General features: G+C 37.2%; 1 protein-coding gene across 2 annotated transcripts in view; it reads right to left on the bottom strand.

Annotated features, from left to right (window-relative positions):
• dnah2 (dynein, axonemal, heavy chain 2) overlaps positions 1–15,941 on the bottom strand; it is a 234,435-nt gene that overhangs the window by 107,165 nt on the left and 111,329 nt on the right. For both annotated transcript variants that reach the window (XM_067446627.1, XM_067446618.1), the window contains 8 exons: positions 6,229–6,409; positions 5,599–5,737; positions 3,919–4,136; positions 3,680–3,781; positions 3,205–3,330; positions 2,972–3,082; positions 486–674; positions 265–368 (listed from right to left, as the gene is read on the bottom strand). In XM_067446627.1, the coding sequence (XP_067302728.1) occupies positions 265–368; positions 486–674; positions 2,972–3,082; positions 3,205–3,330; positions 3,680–3,781; positions 3,919–4,136; positions 5,599–5,737; positions 6,229–6,409 (1,170 nt within the window). The remainder of the gene's footprint in view (positions 1–264; positions 369–485; positions 675–2,971; positions 3,083–3,204; positions 3,331–3,679; positions 3,782–3,918; positions 4,137–5,598; positions 5,738–6,228; positions 6,410–15,941) is intronic.

The raw sequence follows: 15,941 nt of genomic DNA, 5'->3' as shown, positions 1-15,941 counted from the left end.
CATATGGCACCTTTAAGAAACCACCTTAACTATACAGTTGTCAGATTTCATTGGTGATTTCAAATACGAAATTCAATCGTAATCTTGGTGAACAGCTTTGGATTTGATGTTTCCCCAGTCAAAAAGATAGGAGCTGCACTTGCATGACTGAAATGCAGGTCCCCGAGAGGCGTTTCAAAGATTGCCGCCGAGTGAAATGACTTGCTTGAAAAAAACTTTGACTAGGATGTAAATCCATTCAAATACATTGATCACATGTGTTACCTGTCTGTGAGCGGGGTGATGACCAGACGACCAGAGTTGCCCAGGTACTCATAGCCATAGCGAAAGTGTGTGTTGGTCTGTTTGATGATGCAGTCATCCACATCCTACACAGACAGACAGACAGACAGACAGACAGACAGACAGACAGACAGACAGAGAGACATTTAGACTGTTGTGTTGATGGCCTTTTCTCCATCCCTTCCTCCTGTATCTCTCCTAACCTTGTCCCAGTACAGGCGGAGTTGGCACATCCAGTCAAAGGCGTTGACGTCACAACAGCCTGCTTTGGCCAGTTTGCTGATGACGTCCCGAGCGTGGACCTCCACTGTGACCAGTGCGACGATCTTCAGGCGCAGAATCTTCGTTAAGTTCCCTCGTATGGCTTCAGAGTACTGACTGAGCATGGACACCTGGGTGACACAATGCAAACACTCATTAGAAGACAGACACGCTCAGACACAACACAAACTAATTTTATGGATCAGGGGTTCCAGATCAAACCTAGCCAGTTACTCCAAACATACTCGGTAAACATCAGCTGAGACGTGTAATGTAAATGTAAATTAACAACAAAAAAATCCCTGCCTTCCTTAAGCCCAAGAAGCCATGCTCTGAGACTAAATCTCAACTCTCAAAGACACAGAGACAGGCCTAAGAAATTCTCTGTGTCTCACTGGCTTTGGCTTATAAGATGTGATTGGATTAAATTCATTTGAGCTGCCGTCCTTAATTAACTTGTGTATGTAGTGTATCCTGTGCTCCAAGTACAAATACACATGAAATGAATAACTTTTTGAGTGAAGTCAGTAGTGCATATGGAGTTCATCCACCAGTTATTAGCAGTTGAATCTGTGCCCGCAGGACTCCACAGAGAGCTCTGCCGATTTCTGCAGAATCAGAACACCTGTCATTCCTAAAATTCGACAAATCCCCTACTGCTCATGTGTTTGTTAATTAAATATTTGGGCTAATTGTATTTAGCTTTCAGCTACTAACAAGTGTGTAGTACCCTCAGCTTTATTTAACACCATGTTGTAATCCATTCAAGAGAATCCTACAGATTTCCTTCTAAACTGGCACAGAAAATGGGGGGAAAGTCTGCAGATTCTGTCCAGAAATAATTATGAGAATAATTAAAGCCTGTACTTCAGAAACTGAACAAAAATGTAAACAATATAAAATAGACATGTTTGCACTGTGGCTATAATTATTCCTTGATAAACATTACCGGTCAAAAGTTTGGAAACATTAATGTTTTGTATTTTATGTTAAGGGAAAGTTGTCTTAATCTCACCAAGCCTGCATTTATTTGATCAAAAATAGAGTAAAAACAGTAATACTGTGAGATATTATCACAATTTAAATGAACTGGTTTCTGTAATATATTTTAAAATGTAATTTATTCCTGTGATGCAAAGCTGAATTTTCAGCAGCCAATACTTTACTAGCCAGGCTTCAGTGTCATGTAATATTTCAGACTGCATGAGAAAGATCATATCTTCATATTATTATTAATGTTAAAAAAAAGTTTTAGCTGCTTTTTTGTGGAAATCATGATACAATGCAATTTAAAAGTTGGGGGTACATAAGATTCTTTTTTTTTTTTAAATCAGAAAAAACTTTTATTTAGCAAAGGCACATTACATTGATCAAAAAAGAAAGTAAAACATTTATGAAATAAATAAATATTACAAAAAGTTTTGGCGCGGCTCCTCAGCGCGGACGAATCTAATGTTTTGAGGAGTCATTCAGTCACCGCGCTGGTGTGGATACTGTACTTTGATACTGTATCTTGGAGTAAAACCTAAATAAGAATTTTCTCAGGAAAATGTCATCTGAACAAGTAACATGTCTGCCACTTTACATTACACAAAACATTATATTACATTACATGAAACATTACAATAATCACGCTACCAAACAAGTGATTATATCTAACGATTGCTCGTATAACATCAAACTGTGAAATTATCGTTATACTTAGTTCTCAAATTGTTAATGTTATCAACATTAGCATTGCGTGACTGTGTATTAAGTGTGTATTAGCGTTACCTGTAGATTTAAATTTCTGTACTTCTCTGTTCTGTACATTTTATTTCTATTTTTTTAAACTGTTTTAATTATCCTTGTTTAATTTTTTTTTTAACACATTGTATTCTTATTTCAAAAAATCACTCCAGCTGCTGTGAGACAAAACTATAAATGATCCGCTGAAGAACATGCTCCTCACGTGCGTTACTACTCCTAGCCGGACTCAAAGACATGTTTGAATCTCCCATAGAAATACATAATTATAAGCTTACCGTTGTGAAAGTGGCTAAGGAAAGGAGATAATTTTGAATACTGGCTTGTTGTGTACTTGCTCAAAATTGATTTTGGATCATTTTTAACCCAAAACAGTTAAGGACTGCAGCTTTACTTTTATTTGTAGTCATTTTTTTTTTATCAATTACTGTACTGTATTTTTATCAAATAAATGACCATATATACAAATATAAAACAAAATGTTATACATATATAATAATTAAATAACAGTGTTTGAATCCATTCCACCTACTGCTGGTGGAACAAGAAAGTCATTGTTGGATTAAGTATCAACATAACTTTATTGTACATTAAATACAGGGGTAGTCCCCCAGTTAGGGCCTAACTAACTTTGTTTCCCAAAAGAAAATGGCAGCATGGCATAATTCTTGGCTCTTCTCACCTGTTTCTTTTTTAGTGATTTAAGAGCAGATTTATCTGCTCTCTCTTTGCTGGTCATGAGGGCTCTGGTGACATCTGTGGTCCACTGGATCTGACTGGCTGTGATCAACATCTGTGAAGACAAGCAAAGCACATTTTTCTGTGTAATTGCTGCATGAACACAGCCAGAGACAGACACAGAGACACAGAGACACACATACACATACACATACACATACACATACACATACACACCTGTCCTGGCCAGTCTCGCACCCATTTGCCCCTCTTTCCTGGCATCTTCTTGAGAGCCATGGAGCAATTCTTCAGACAGTCCTTCAGGGTCCAGCGCATGGTTCGCTCGACATCACACAACCACGCCTACACAAACAAGATGAAAAGTTTAATACACTCTAAAAAATGCTGGGTTAAAAACAACCCAAGTTGGGTTGAAAATGCACCAACCCAACAATTGGGTTGTTTTAACCCAATGGTTGAGTTGTTCTTACCCAGCAATTGGGTTGTCTTAAGCAACATTTAACCCAACCACTGGGTTAAAACAACTCAACCACTGGGTTAAAACAACTCAACCATTGGGTTAAAACAACTCAATTGTTGGGTCGGTGCATTTTCAACCCAACTTGGGTTGTTTTTAACCCAGCATTTTTTAGAGTGTAGAGAAAAGCATTAGTCAAAAAAGGCTGTGTTGGAATGTAGGTTAGAAACACACCTCCACTGGCCCCTCTAGAAGAACAGGATGAGTGAAGTCAACAAACTCCCCATCAGCTGAGAACATGCCAATGGCTTCCGACTTGCTGTTACTGATCCCAACCTACACACACACACACAAAGCTGAATCTCATACATTTCTGAAATGTCTTAATATATACATGATATAAAACCGCTCATTTGCTTATATGGTGTAAGGGTTCGGTCATGTCAGTCAGCCCTAGTGTGTACAGTATGTACCTTGTTGATGCGAAGACTTTTGATGTTGTCAAAGCACTTCTTGAGGTGTGGCTGCACAGCGGCAGGGTTGCGTGACTGGCCCAGGATCTCCAGGAGGTCATCGTTAGACAGAAAGTAAAATCGAGGAAAGACCTGCCGTTTGGTCTCCAGGTACATGTCCAGCGACTTCTCAATTGCCTCTAACCTAGTGTTCATTTCAAATAGCTTCTCTAGAAGACCTGATACAAGAAGTAACATACATGTGTTCATTCTTTCTTTACATTTTCACATCTTACTTTTCATGAGGGTTATACATTTTTCCAGAAAATATTACTGGCAGAATTTGCAACACTCAATGTAAACTGTAGAAAAGGACGTCCCTGCTTTCAATCTAAAGAGCTTTTTAGATGTTTAGTAATGGTTTCCATTAGAATAACATCAAATACTAAAGGTTTTGCCTGATGTGATATGCTAAAAGATGCTAAATTGTTGTTCATAGTTGTCACATTTTATTGATGATCTGAACTTGTTTAACAGTAGGATCTGTACTTGAAAAATAGCTTAGTGTATCTCACAATAACCATTAAAAAAACTAATCTGGGACAAACATGAAAAAGGAAAAATAATACTAGATCAATACTAAAATACAAGGAAACCTGTTTCATGTATAATATATTTGAAAAGAAAAGAAAAATTTATATAAATAATACACTTACTATAAAAAATATTTCTTTACCTGCTTATCTGCATGTCATGTGACCATTAATCAATATCAGACAACTGTGCACATGAAAATTTGTTGTTAAATTATTGAAATATTAACTATATAATCTCAAAGGTTACTTCAAGTAAATGTTTTAGCTTTAATATTTTAGTCAAGGTTTGACTGACCAAAAAAAAAACAGTAATGAAAAAAAAAAAAAAAAGTTAGATGCCTGAATTAATTATATTTGTAACATTTTTTACAGTCTATGGTTTGTACGTCATTGTCATTAAAATATGGATGCTTAATGGTTAACCTGCATTATGTTCTTTAAGTCAAGTCAAGTCACCTTTATTTATATAGCGCTTTTTACAATGCCAACTGTTTCAAAGCAGCTCAAAGTGTAAACAGGAAAATAATGCAACAGGATTTGTACAGCAGTTCTGGTGGATACGGTGATGTCATCCAGCTAATTGAACTGATCATATAATGCCAATACGACAGATTGGTAATATAGTTGAAATTTAAGTTTCCCCAACTGAGCAAGTCAAAAGCCAAAGGTGAAGTGGCAAGGAACCAAACCTCCTTTAGGGCCAGAATGGAGAAAAAACCTTTGGAGAAACCAGGCACAGTCAGGGGGCCAGTTCTCCTCTCGCCGACAAACAAACAGTGCATGATTATGATTCTGGCAACATTACAGGTCAGAAATCATATTAGATCAATAGATGTTCATAAGATTGGAGTCGTCACGCCGGAGATGGGTTTAATGAGGATGTCGTGTCGATGTGGCATTTACAGGGGGGAGTTTAATTGACGCGCTCACTGCTGACTTCATGCAAAATAGATTTTTTTTGCCCAGGTGAAATGTGACCATGACACCTTTGATCCATCTGCCCAGGACTGCTGCCAAGATATCTGTCAACTGAACTGACTTTCTCCAGTAAGTCATTTTTTATATCCACTAGGGGCAGTGACATCCAGCGCCATCCCTTTATTACCTGGGTGGTGTGTTCCTCTGAGAGCATTTTTGTCCTTGTCGAGTCGGCCCATGATGATCTTCCAACTGGAGTTAACGTCATCAAACTCAGCCGTCTCACGAACCAACTGCTTACGTATGTCATCTGCCAGAAAGATGTTCTAAAGAAAGAAAAGAGAAAGAATGTGGTAGCAGACAACCGAAAAAGCACAGAAGGGAAGATAAAACAGTGTGGTGCTTGGTTGGAGCCATCACAGGTGTGTTTACAAACACTCGTACACACAGGAAATCCAGGCTGACAGTCACTGTTTACTTTCCTCATCAGCTGCAAGAGAACAGATGTGTGACTCTGAACTCCTCTATGTGTGTGTGTGCGCCTCACATGTAGCGAGTGGACCCTTCTATGATCTAATGTGACTGGTGTTTAATAAGAAAGAGCCAGGTGTGAGGAAGGTCAGGAGTGTACTGTGTATATTCCTGGATAATGTAACCACAGGCCTTTAAAGCATAAGACAAGTATTTGAATGATTAACAGACTGTATAAAACTGTAGGAAGTGCTCTGTGTGTGTGTGTGTGTGTGTGTGTGTGTGTGTGTGTGGGTGTGTGTGTGTGTGTGTGTGTGTGTGTGTGTGTAGGTGTGTGTGTACGTACCTCCAGATACATCCACTGTCTTTGCACAGTGAGGATCATTTCAATGGCTTCCAGCACTAGAGACAAACTGCGTTCCCAGTGGTCCACTTCCTTTTCAAATGCTTTGGAGAAACGAGATGCTTTCATGACAGAGAGTGTCACCTGGTTATCCTCCAGAGCCTGGAACACTTCCTCTGTTCCCCTGAGTACACACACAAACACACACAGTTTAGAAGACATATTTGTGAGAACACATCCAGGGGTTCTTAACCAGGAAACGGGAGCCACTAGGGGGCTTAAAACACTTCCAACGGGACCACAAAATGGTTTAAAACCTACTATATCATATTTGATAAGCACAATTCTAGGGTCTCTTAATGATTCACGATATAAAACTTTGCAGAAACACAATCAACGAAACTTCTGTCGTCTGAATGATGGTTCATACTTTTATAGCAAGTAAAAAGTATTTTAGTATAATTATGAAAATGTCCCCTTTCAGGTCATGCTTATGGAGCCCCTAAAGGGACTTTTCACATGCACATGGGAATTTATTTTGTGTACTCACGCTTTACATTTTCTAGTTTAAGTATACAATAACCTATTTCCTTTGTGCATCTTAGCCATCTTGCCATGAAGAAAAAGAGTCCATGGAGACACATGAATTAATAGCAATCTATTTGCTCTAATTGAAAATGTGGCTTTTGTTATAGCAGCACTTGTAGGGTAATATCAAGGCCTTATATCAGCTTTAACGCATCCTCAGTCTCGGCTGAGAAACCGCACCGCCAAATGGGCTGATGGCACAATATGGATGTGTAAAAAGGACTGTAAAAAGTGCTCAATTTTAATTTCATAAGACCAGTTAATCTAGTAAGAGGCTGAATCCAGCTACTTATTCGTTTGTCACTTATTGATACGTGAGCCTCCCTTTTATAGGTCTATACCTAGTGCAAACATTTTTCTATTGTCTCTGACTTTTCTTGGACTTGGTCATTGGACTTGCCAAATGTTTAAGCTGCTCTTGACCGAGTCCAATATATGTTTTTTTTTCCTCCTTTAAAACAAAACCATTGATGGAGCGTGCTTGTTTAGAAAATGGGTAACGTTTCTGATTTAATTCATAATCCATCATAACGGGCAATGACATTGTTCACCAGGCTGCATATGCCTGGCTCCATGTATGCGTACTGCGCAGAGATATCAATCATTTTAATTTGGCCAGCAGCGGTAGTCTTTTCATGTGGTTAATTTTTAGGGCTGAATTTCTGTTTTATTGCGATATGAACATGATTATTTAGCATGTTATCACTGTTAAACTGTAGAGAACATTATTATGCATCTCCTGAAAGAGTACATAATTTCCTGAACAAAACAAAGGTAAAGAAGAAGCAGAAACAAGCGATAACATGCATATGAAAAATAATGCAATTATCAACATTAAACAGCATATAAATTAAAACTGCCTAATGTTACTGAATGAAAGGTTGACCCAGGGCGAGCTACAGGACTGTGCAAACATTAGAATCTCCTTTTTGATCATCGACAAAAACATGATTTTCTCAGCTTTTTGCTCAAAATGTTTTTTATTATTATTATTATTATTATTATTATTATTAAACTTATCCACATTCAAGTTTTGGTAAAAAGAGTGTTGTTTCTCTGTTCTTTCTTTCGATATATTACATGTTCAGATATTCATACAACAAAAAAATACCATGATATTTTTGTGAAAAGGATCAAAAACGCTGTTGGTGGCTGCCAACTAAAAAATAAATAAATAAAAAATCACTGGTGGGGAAAGAGTTAAAATATGATCCATAAGGTTTTTGAGGAATGTTTATTTGTACACCTCTTAATCATCATTGCATTACATGTTTTGCCCCCTACCAATAAAAACTACAGAGCTTTGATTATAAATTTTAAATTTTCAATATTGGGAGATATAGTGACATCTGATATTTATATGAATTTTATTTTTTCAAAAGATTTTTACCTCATATCAGACGAATCTCATCTAGTATTCCCATTGCCATTACTTCCGTCTAGTTAGGTCAAAAACCCAGTGCGATCATAGATATATATTTACATATATGCCTCATTCGACCAATCCACGCAGGCACAAATGAGGTGTATATATATATATATATATATATATATATATATATATATATATATATATATATATAATGATCACACCGGGTTTTGACCTTACTTTACGGAAGTAATGGCGCTGGGAATGCTAGATTCGTCTGAGAGATTGTCTGTGTGTTTTTTGCTCTCATAATGGCTTTAATAGAAAAACACCCCATTGGCATGCATTATACTGTCACATGCCTGTCCTGTCTTGTGTGCACTTGTGGGTTTTTGCTATTTCAAGCAAGCTTCGCTCAGCGTCTTAAACTGAAGAAAGTGGCAACTATATTCCTGCAAGCAGTAAGTAGTGATTTATCCACTTATTGACTGTTTAAACAATTTCTGATTAAATTGAAAGTTTCCTAGAGAGAAAGCAGTCTAGATGACGCAAGATGCTAGTACAGTAACAATAGGAAACACCAAGTACCATACCAAACTAAATAGTGTGTCGAATGACAGGTTAATATTATTTTGTATTACAAAATACAACCGTAGATACTTTGCTTACAGATCGTTCACTCAATCCTTCTAGCGAACGTCACATTTTCCACCATATAAGTTACAACGACAGTCATTTAACAAGGCTATTCATTTAGTAAAAATAAGTTATATATTTATATTTTTGAGATCTGAAGTATGGTGTTTCCTATGATGTTTTTTCCTATTTGTATTTCAGATTAGGCTACATCACAGTCACTGCGTAAACGTTAGCCTACATTGTGACAAACATTATATAAACATGCAATATCGTTGACGAAAAAAGACAAGTCTAAAATGTAGACTGAATGACATTTTAAGCAGAACATCTCAAATGGAGATTGATAAACTGCAGCTTGTTTATGGTGTTTTCAGTTCACCGGCACGCAACAGAGAGAGAGAGCTAGCGTGTATATGGTTGCCAGATTGGACATGTTTAGGTAAAACACTGTTTAGGATTTAATTGCCGAAAACCGGCAACCGCATGAACGCAAGCTCTTTCTCGAGCGCAGATGATCTGAAAACACCAAATAAACAAGTACGCTGCATTTTATCAATCTCCATTTGAGATGTTTTGCTTAAAGTGTCATTCAGTCGGTCTGTGTTCTGTCAGGACGGTCAGGACTCAACTGCTTGTGAGCTGTGAGCTGCTGAAATAAGCCAATCAGAGCAGGGCTCAACATTAATATTCATGACTCTTCCAAATAAGGCAAAAACAGAGCATTATATCCTAGGGACAATTTATAGGGTTGTAAATGGGCCTGCAAAACTGTATCTGGACAATGTTTGCCCTTAAATAAGCCACATACCCTCTATGTAGATATCAGAGAACAATTTAACATATTGTTTCAACTCATTCTAGGGCACCTTTAAATAGTCTGTTAGTTTGTTATAAAGATTATAAATTATTTGCATACAAGCCAGAAAAATATAAATGTCACAACCAAAATGTTATGTTTTTGCTCAGTTTGGGCTTCCTTTTTTTGTTGACATTTTAAAATATTTATTGTGTAGAAACTACTATTGAAAAAACAAAAACAAATTTCAATAATCATGAACTGAAACTGATGTAAATTCATCGTTCAATAAAATATATTTATTACTAAATAAATATCCTTTTGCATGAATTACAGCAGCAACGCGGAGTGGCATGGAGTCGATCAGTCTGTGGCACTGCTCAGGTGTTATGAGAGCCCAGGCTGCTCTGATATGACCTCCAGCTCTTCTGCATTGTTGGGTCTGGTATATCGCATCTTTCTCTTCACAATACCCCATAGATTTTCATAGAGAAGGTCAGGCGGGTTTGCTGGCCAATTAAGAACAGGGATACTATGGTCCTTAAACCAGGTACTGGTTGCTCTGGCTCTGTTTGCAGGTGCCAAATCCTGTTGGAAAATTAAATCTGCATAAAGTTGGTTAGCAGCAGGAAGCAAGAAGTGCTCTAAAACTTCCTGGTATACGGCTGCATTGACCTTGGACCTCAGAAAACACAGTGGACCAACACCAGGAGATGACACGGTACCCCAAACCATCACTGACTGTGGAAACTTTACACTGGAAACTCAAACAACATGGATTGTGTAGCTCTCCTCTCTTCCTCCAGACTCAGGGACCCTGATTTCCAAAGGAAATGAAAAATTTACTTCCATCAGAGAACATAACATTGGGCCACTCCGCAGTCATTTTTGTCTTTAGCCCAGGCGACACACTTCTGACACTTTTTGTTGTTCAAGAGTGCCTTGACACAAGAAATGCGGCAGCTGAAACCCATGTCTTGCATACGTCTGTGCATATGGTTCTTGAAGCACTGACTCCAGCTGCAGTCCACTGTTTGTGTATCTCACTCACAATTTTGAATGAGTCTTGTTTCACAATCATCTCCAGGATGCGGTTATCCCTATTGCTTGTACACTTTTCTACCACATCTTATCCTTCCCTTTGCCTCTCTATTAATCTGCTTGGACACAAAACTCTTTGGAACAGCCAGCCTCTTTTGCAATGACCTTTTGTGTATTGTCCTTTGTGCAAAGGGTCAATGGTCGTCTTTTGGACAACTGTCAAGTCAGCAGTCTTCCCGTTGATTGCGTGGCCTTCAGAACTAGATTGAGAGACCATTTAATGGCGTTTGCAGGTGTTTTGAAATAATTAGCTAATTAGTGTGTGGCACCAGGGGCCTGTACCATGATGGTAGTTTAAAAAACTCAGGGTTAAAGGATTAGTTTCGAGTTGACAAAACCAAACCAATGTATTCAGGCTTTGTTGGTCCCATGATGCTGATCATCAGCTTTCTTTGTCAACTCAGGCTTTGATCCTGAGTTCAGGAGTTTAGCTGTGACATCAGCAGTCAACAGCCAATCACACGCTGTGGAACTGAGATTCACTTCTCGCGAGACAATCAGTGAGATTAATTTCTCTCTTCTGCAGAATATTGGATGATTGAAAAATATTAAGAAAAAAAAATACACAGCAAGAAGAAAAGCTGTCTATGAAAGAGGACAACTTTAAGAAAAAAATGTTATACGTCAATGCAAGTAAAAGTTATGAAGTTAGTTTAGTTGATATAGAGAAAATTGAACATTTAAGCTTAGTAAGCTTCTTTTTAATAGGCTATTTTTATTTATTGATTTTAAAGCTTATCCATATGACTTTATGCAGGTGATGTTATTTATATGACTTATGTATTAATTTTAACAAAGTGCCTATTAATAATTGATTAACTAAAATGATAAATGTGTAATTGATTAAAGGTATAATAATTACATAAATTATATCTAAATCATTCAAAATTAATATTATTATAAATAAGCATTGTTAAAAGCCAGACGCTTTAGTCTTTAAAAACCATTTGCTATGTAATGACCTTTAATTTGGAGCAGAAACAGGGGAGTGGCTTTATTGAATCAGAGGTGTGTCACTTTACTCACAGCTGATTGGTCCAATTTCAGTTTGAGATCTCTAATCCCTAACATAACCTGCCCCAGAGCAGGTTAGCTGTGGAGCATAAGTTACTATGGCGATGAACACAGCTAATAGCCAAACCACTTTAATGGTACCTAAAACCCAGGATTGGCACAAACTAAGCTTAAACAAATCTGGCTAGCCAGCTAAACCAGCTTCATGGTACAGGCCCCAGGTGTCTTCAATATTCAAACTTTTCACAATATTCTAATTTTCTGAGATACTGAATTAGGAATTTTCTTTAGTTTTCAGTTATAATCATCAAAATTAAATGAAATAAACATTTTAAATATATCTGTCACAAACTAGTGCAGATAACCACTCACGAAGCCAAAGGAGAACTTGGAACAGGAACTTTAATATACAATTCTTAGAGGGAACACACACACCAGTATACATGGACATGTATATGTATATATATATATATATATATATATATATATATATATATATATATATATATATATATATATATATATATATATATATATATATATATATATATATATATATATATATATCTTAAAATATCTTGAGATAATAGATAAAAAAATATATATATATCTTAAGATATTAAATATCTTGGCTATATTCTAATATTGTCATGGATAGTGGGAGGCCTTGAAGTCAAAAAAGTTGGACAGATGCAATGGTTTTCATACCAATATAATAGTATTTACTAAAGCTTACCCTCAAAACAAACCCTCACACAACCTGTTGACATAAGACAATCTAATTTGTCTTCGTAGCAATCTAACATGATTTAGCAGATTTATGAGCGTTTTAAACTGCTTCAAACGCCAGATTATGATAAGGTTAACTATATTTGTGAAGACCTTTTCAAAAATCGAACCCTCATAACTATGGCCAAACATGTACACCCACACAAAGCATATTTATAAAAGATACATTCACAACAGAACTAAAATAAACTAAGGTAATATACAGAGCTCAAGGTTCAGTCTGTTATTAATTTCGACAAGCTACCACACACCCCTTTCTCTCGCACACACACAGCTAGATGTATGAAGCAAACAAAAGAGAGGACAAAGTGAACAGCGGTGGCTCTCGACCCCCCTCCTTGGCATACTGCGTTGCCATGACAGCAGCCTCACGCGCTGCCGCAGCCGTCTCCATGCCAACGGCTATAGCCTCACTGCAGGGATGAGCGGTGACTGCCGACACCTGATGTCCGCAGAAACACACACACACTCACGCTAAGATACATTCACACAAGCACACAAATCCAAAGGAAAGACACACAAAGGCACAAAACGTGTCACACACCTCTTGATTTCTCAGATTGAAGCCGCAGGTGTGTGTGTGTGTGTGTGTGTGTGTGTGTGTGTGTGTCATTCATCTCTGTTTGTCTCCATCTCCCCAAGCTCTAACCGATGCCACTGCATGCAGAGTGTGTGCATATGAGCAACAGAGGAGCACTGCACACACACTTTGCACATTCAGGACAGCAATGTCAGTTAGTGAAGGTGGGATAAGAAAGAAAAAAGTGAAAAAGATGAGTGTAAATGCTTCAAAACAGCATCTTCACACTCTCTCTTTCTCTCAGAGGGAGGAAAAAGACTGAGAGGGAGCACAGTGCTGATGAAAGGGAGTAGTGAGGAAAGAGAGAAAGAAGAAAGGCAGGAGTGAAGCAAAGGAGAAGGAGAGAACAAGAGGAGGCGAGTGACAGTCGTGGGCCACCTGACCTCCAGAGCGACAGCATGAAACCAGGCACAATCTCTCGCCTGCGGCACCTACAGCCACACACTCAGAGGAATAATCGCTCGGTTTCCAGGTCCAGGAAACACGACAGACACATATAGCATTCGACACACATCACTGAAGCGGCGCCTGAGGAAAACACACACAAGTGAAGTCTAGGAGCGTTTACGGTGGAGGTGAACTGCTTCGTCTGTAATGACTGATATTAGCTGAACTTGCAGTTGCTTTTCGTGAATATTTTAGGAATGAGATCAACAGGTTAGAGCACACAGACAAAAACACATTCTCTGATGTACACTTTCTACACTAACAAAAAAAAAAAAAGTAGAATTTAAATTTGATTTTCAGAAACTAAAATTGAAACTTTACGGTAAGGGTACATGAATTATCATTAATTCATGCATAATTTAGGCTTTACTACTTGCATTAATATATCATAAATCATCAGGAACTAACAGGAATTCAAAGTCTTTCATTCATGACTTCATGGATGAACAAAACCTTAATTAAAGCATTAACTAAGGTGAGTACATCATCACGAATTATGGTTTATTACGCATGATCATGATGTTTATGTTCACACACAAAACATTGATATTTACTAGCTATGGACAAAGCTATTGTTATGGTACATGAATCAGTGTGAATTATTGCATGAAAATAAAGTATTTTCATGAATGTAAGACTACTTTAGAAAATCCACATTAACTAACACTTAAAAATTTAAAAAAAAAAATTTAAATAGTGCTGAATTAACATTTAAACGATGCTTTACTGTGTGAAAGATACCTGGATAATTCTTTTGTGCAAGGCATCAGGGTCATACCTGTCAACATTTGGGTATCAAAATCCGGGAGATTTATCTGGGGGGGGGGGGGGGGGGGTCTAGATGTTTTAAAATCTAAAATTAATACAGATTTTTTTTATATAAATACGTTTCTTTGTTTTTTAATTAACTATATTGATTTTTTTTTTTCCTGTGATTCATCTTAATAAATTGCCATTAAAATATATGTATAATATGTATATTAGCTCCAAATTAATGTAGAAACAACATAAAAAATTGTTTAAGGGAACCTTTTTATCTTTTTAGGCCAGTATCACTGATAAACATCAGCTTCTGATGTCTCTATGAAATAATATTTAATTCACACTTAAATGAAATAACACATTAACATTTATTAAGCTTCAAAAATACAACTTTTAATTTAAGTGAATTAAAAAAAAATCCTCACATAAACCCATAATACATTTCATTTGTACCAGTGCTCAAGAACAAACAAGTAGGAAAAATACGTTATCAGTTTGCACTGCATACATTATGAATTCTATATAGGTTAATCCTTATTAAAGGTACTAAAGTTATTTAGTCAAGAGCAGAGCATATTTAGTGAGCAATTACTTTTGTTCTTTACATTGTCATTATAATTGGTTACTGTCACTTTAAAAGATCTTCCGCTGTCGCACATGATGCGTAGCCTATCTCACACATATCTCATTTTCTGACACCTCTTTAAACTCATTTAAGATGTTATTTAACTTTTTAAGGCTGCTCTTATGAAGAAACTTAACAAAACTGGTATATTGGCATAATTGTGTGTGTTATTGTTTGTTAAAGCGCGAAAGAGAACTTGAATCTCGGCATTGTGTGAGTTTTTCATTCAGCACGTTCTTTTTGTCTAGTCGCTTTTAAATGGTTTAAAAGCATTTGCATGAATAAACTCCTGATCATATAATGAAACACAGTCAGGGGATTACAGAAAATAAATATTTACCAGTGGAGTCTTCTCTCGTTTCTACCACGGTTTCTACTAGTGATGCTTGATTCAACTTCCCACGCCCTGCGCAGATATCAACAGCGCAACTAGGTTGCCAGGTCGAGGCCACAAAGGGTTTGAAATTTGTGCAATGTGTCTATTGTATGAGTCGCCGTTTCATACAAGATCTTGCAACTGAACAACCTTGGAATAACACATTTGTGATTATTCAAAGAACAAGGTTTGGGCCATACAAAACGGGAGGGGGGCGGGAGATGGGTGTGAAATACGGGAGACTCCCGGCAAAAACAGGAGTGTTGACAGGTATGATCAGGGTTGACTTTACTAACTTTGTAAAACAAAATAAGCTGCATTCATGAAAAACAAGTAGCTTAAATATATAATACAATATTAAAAGACATTTTTTAGTGCAGCTTTTTAATGAGGCAGCAACATATACAGGATCTTTAATTGTGCTAAAGTATTATAATATGAAGGACTTCCGTACAGAGCAGCACAAAGCACGCATGCGTTAAGGCGGGCGTACACTGTACGAATTCGGACACTCTTGAGAATGAGGAGATGTCGTCACGACACCGCGCCCTGCCCCCTTCCGCCATTTTGGGAGGATGGTCCGCCAGGTATTGGATTCTGACAGACTGGAGAAGAGATATTCTGATGATT

The sequence above is a fragment of the Pseudorasbora parva genome, chromosome 1 (genome assembly GCF_024679245.1).
Source record: "Pseudorasbora parva isolate DD20220531a chromosome 1, ASM2467924v1, whole genome shotgun sequence".
Taxonomy (NCBI): domain Eukaryota; kingdom Metazoa; phylum Chordata; class Actinopteri; order Cypriniformes; family Gobionidae; genus Pseudorasbora; species Pseudorasbora parva.
Note: the sequence above shows the minus strand (reverse complement) of the source record. Positions and strands in the feature narration are given on the sequence as shown.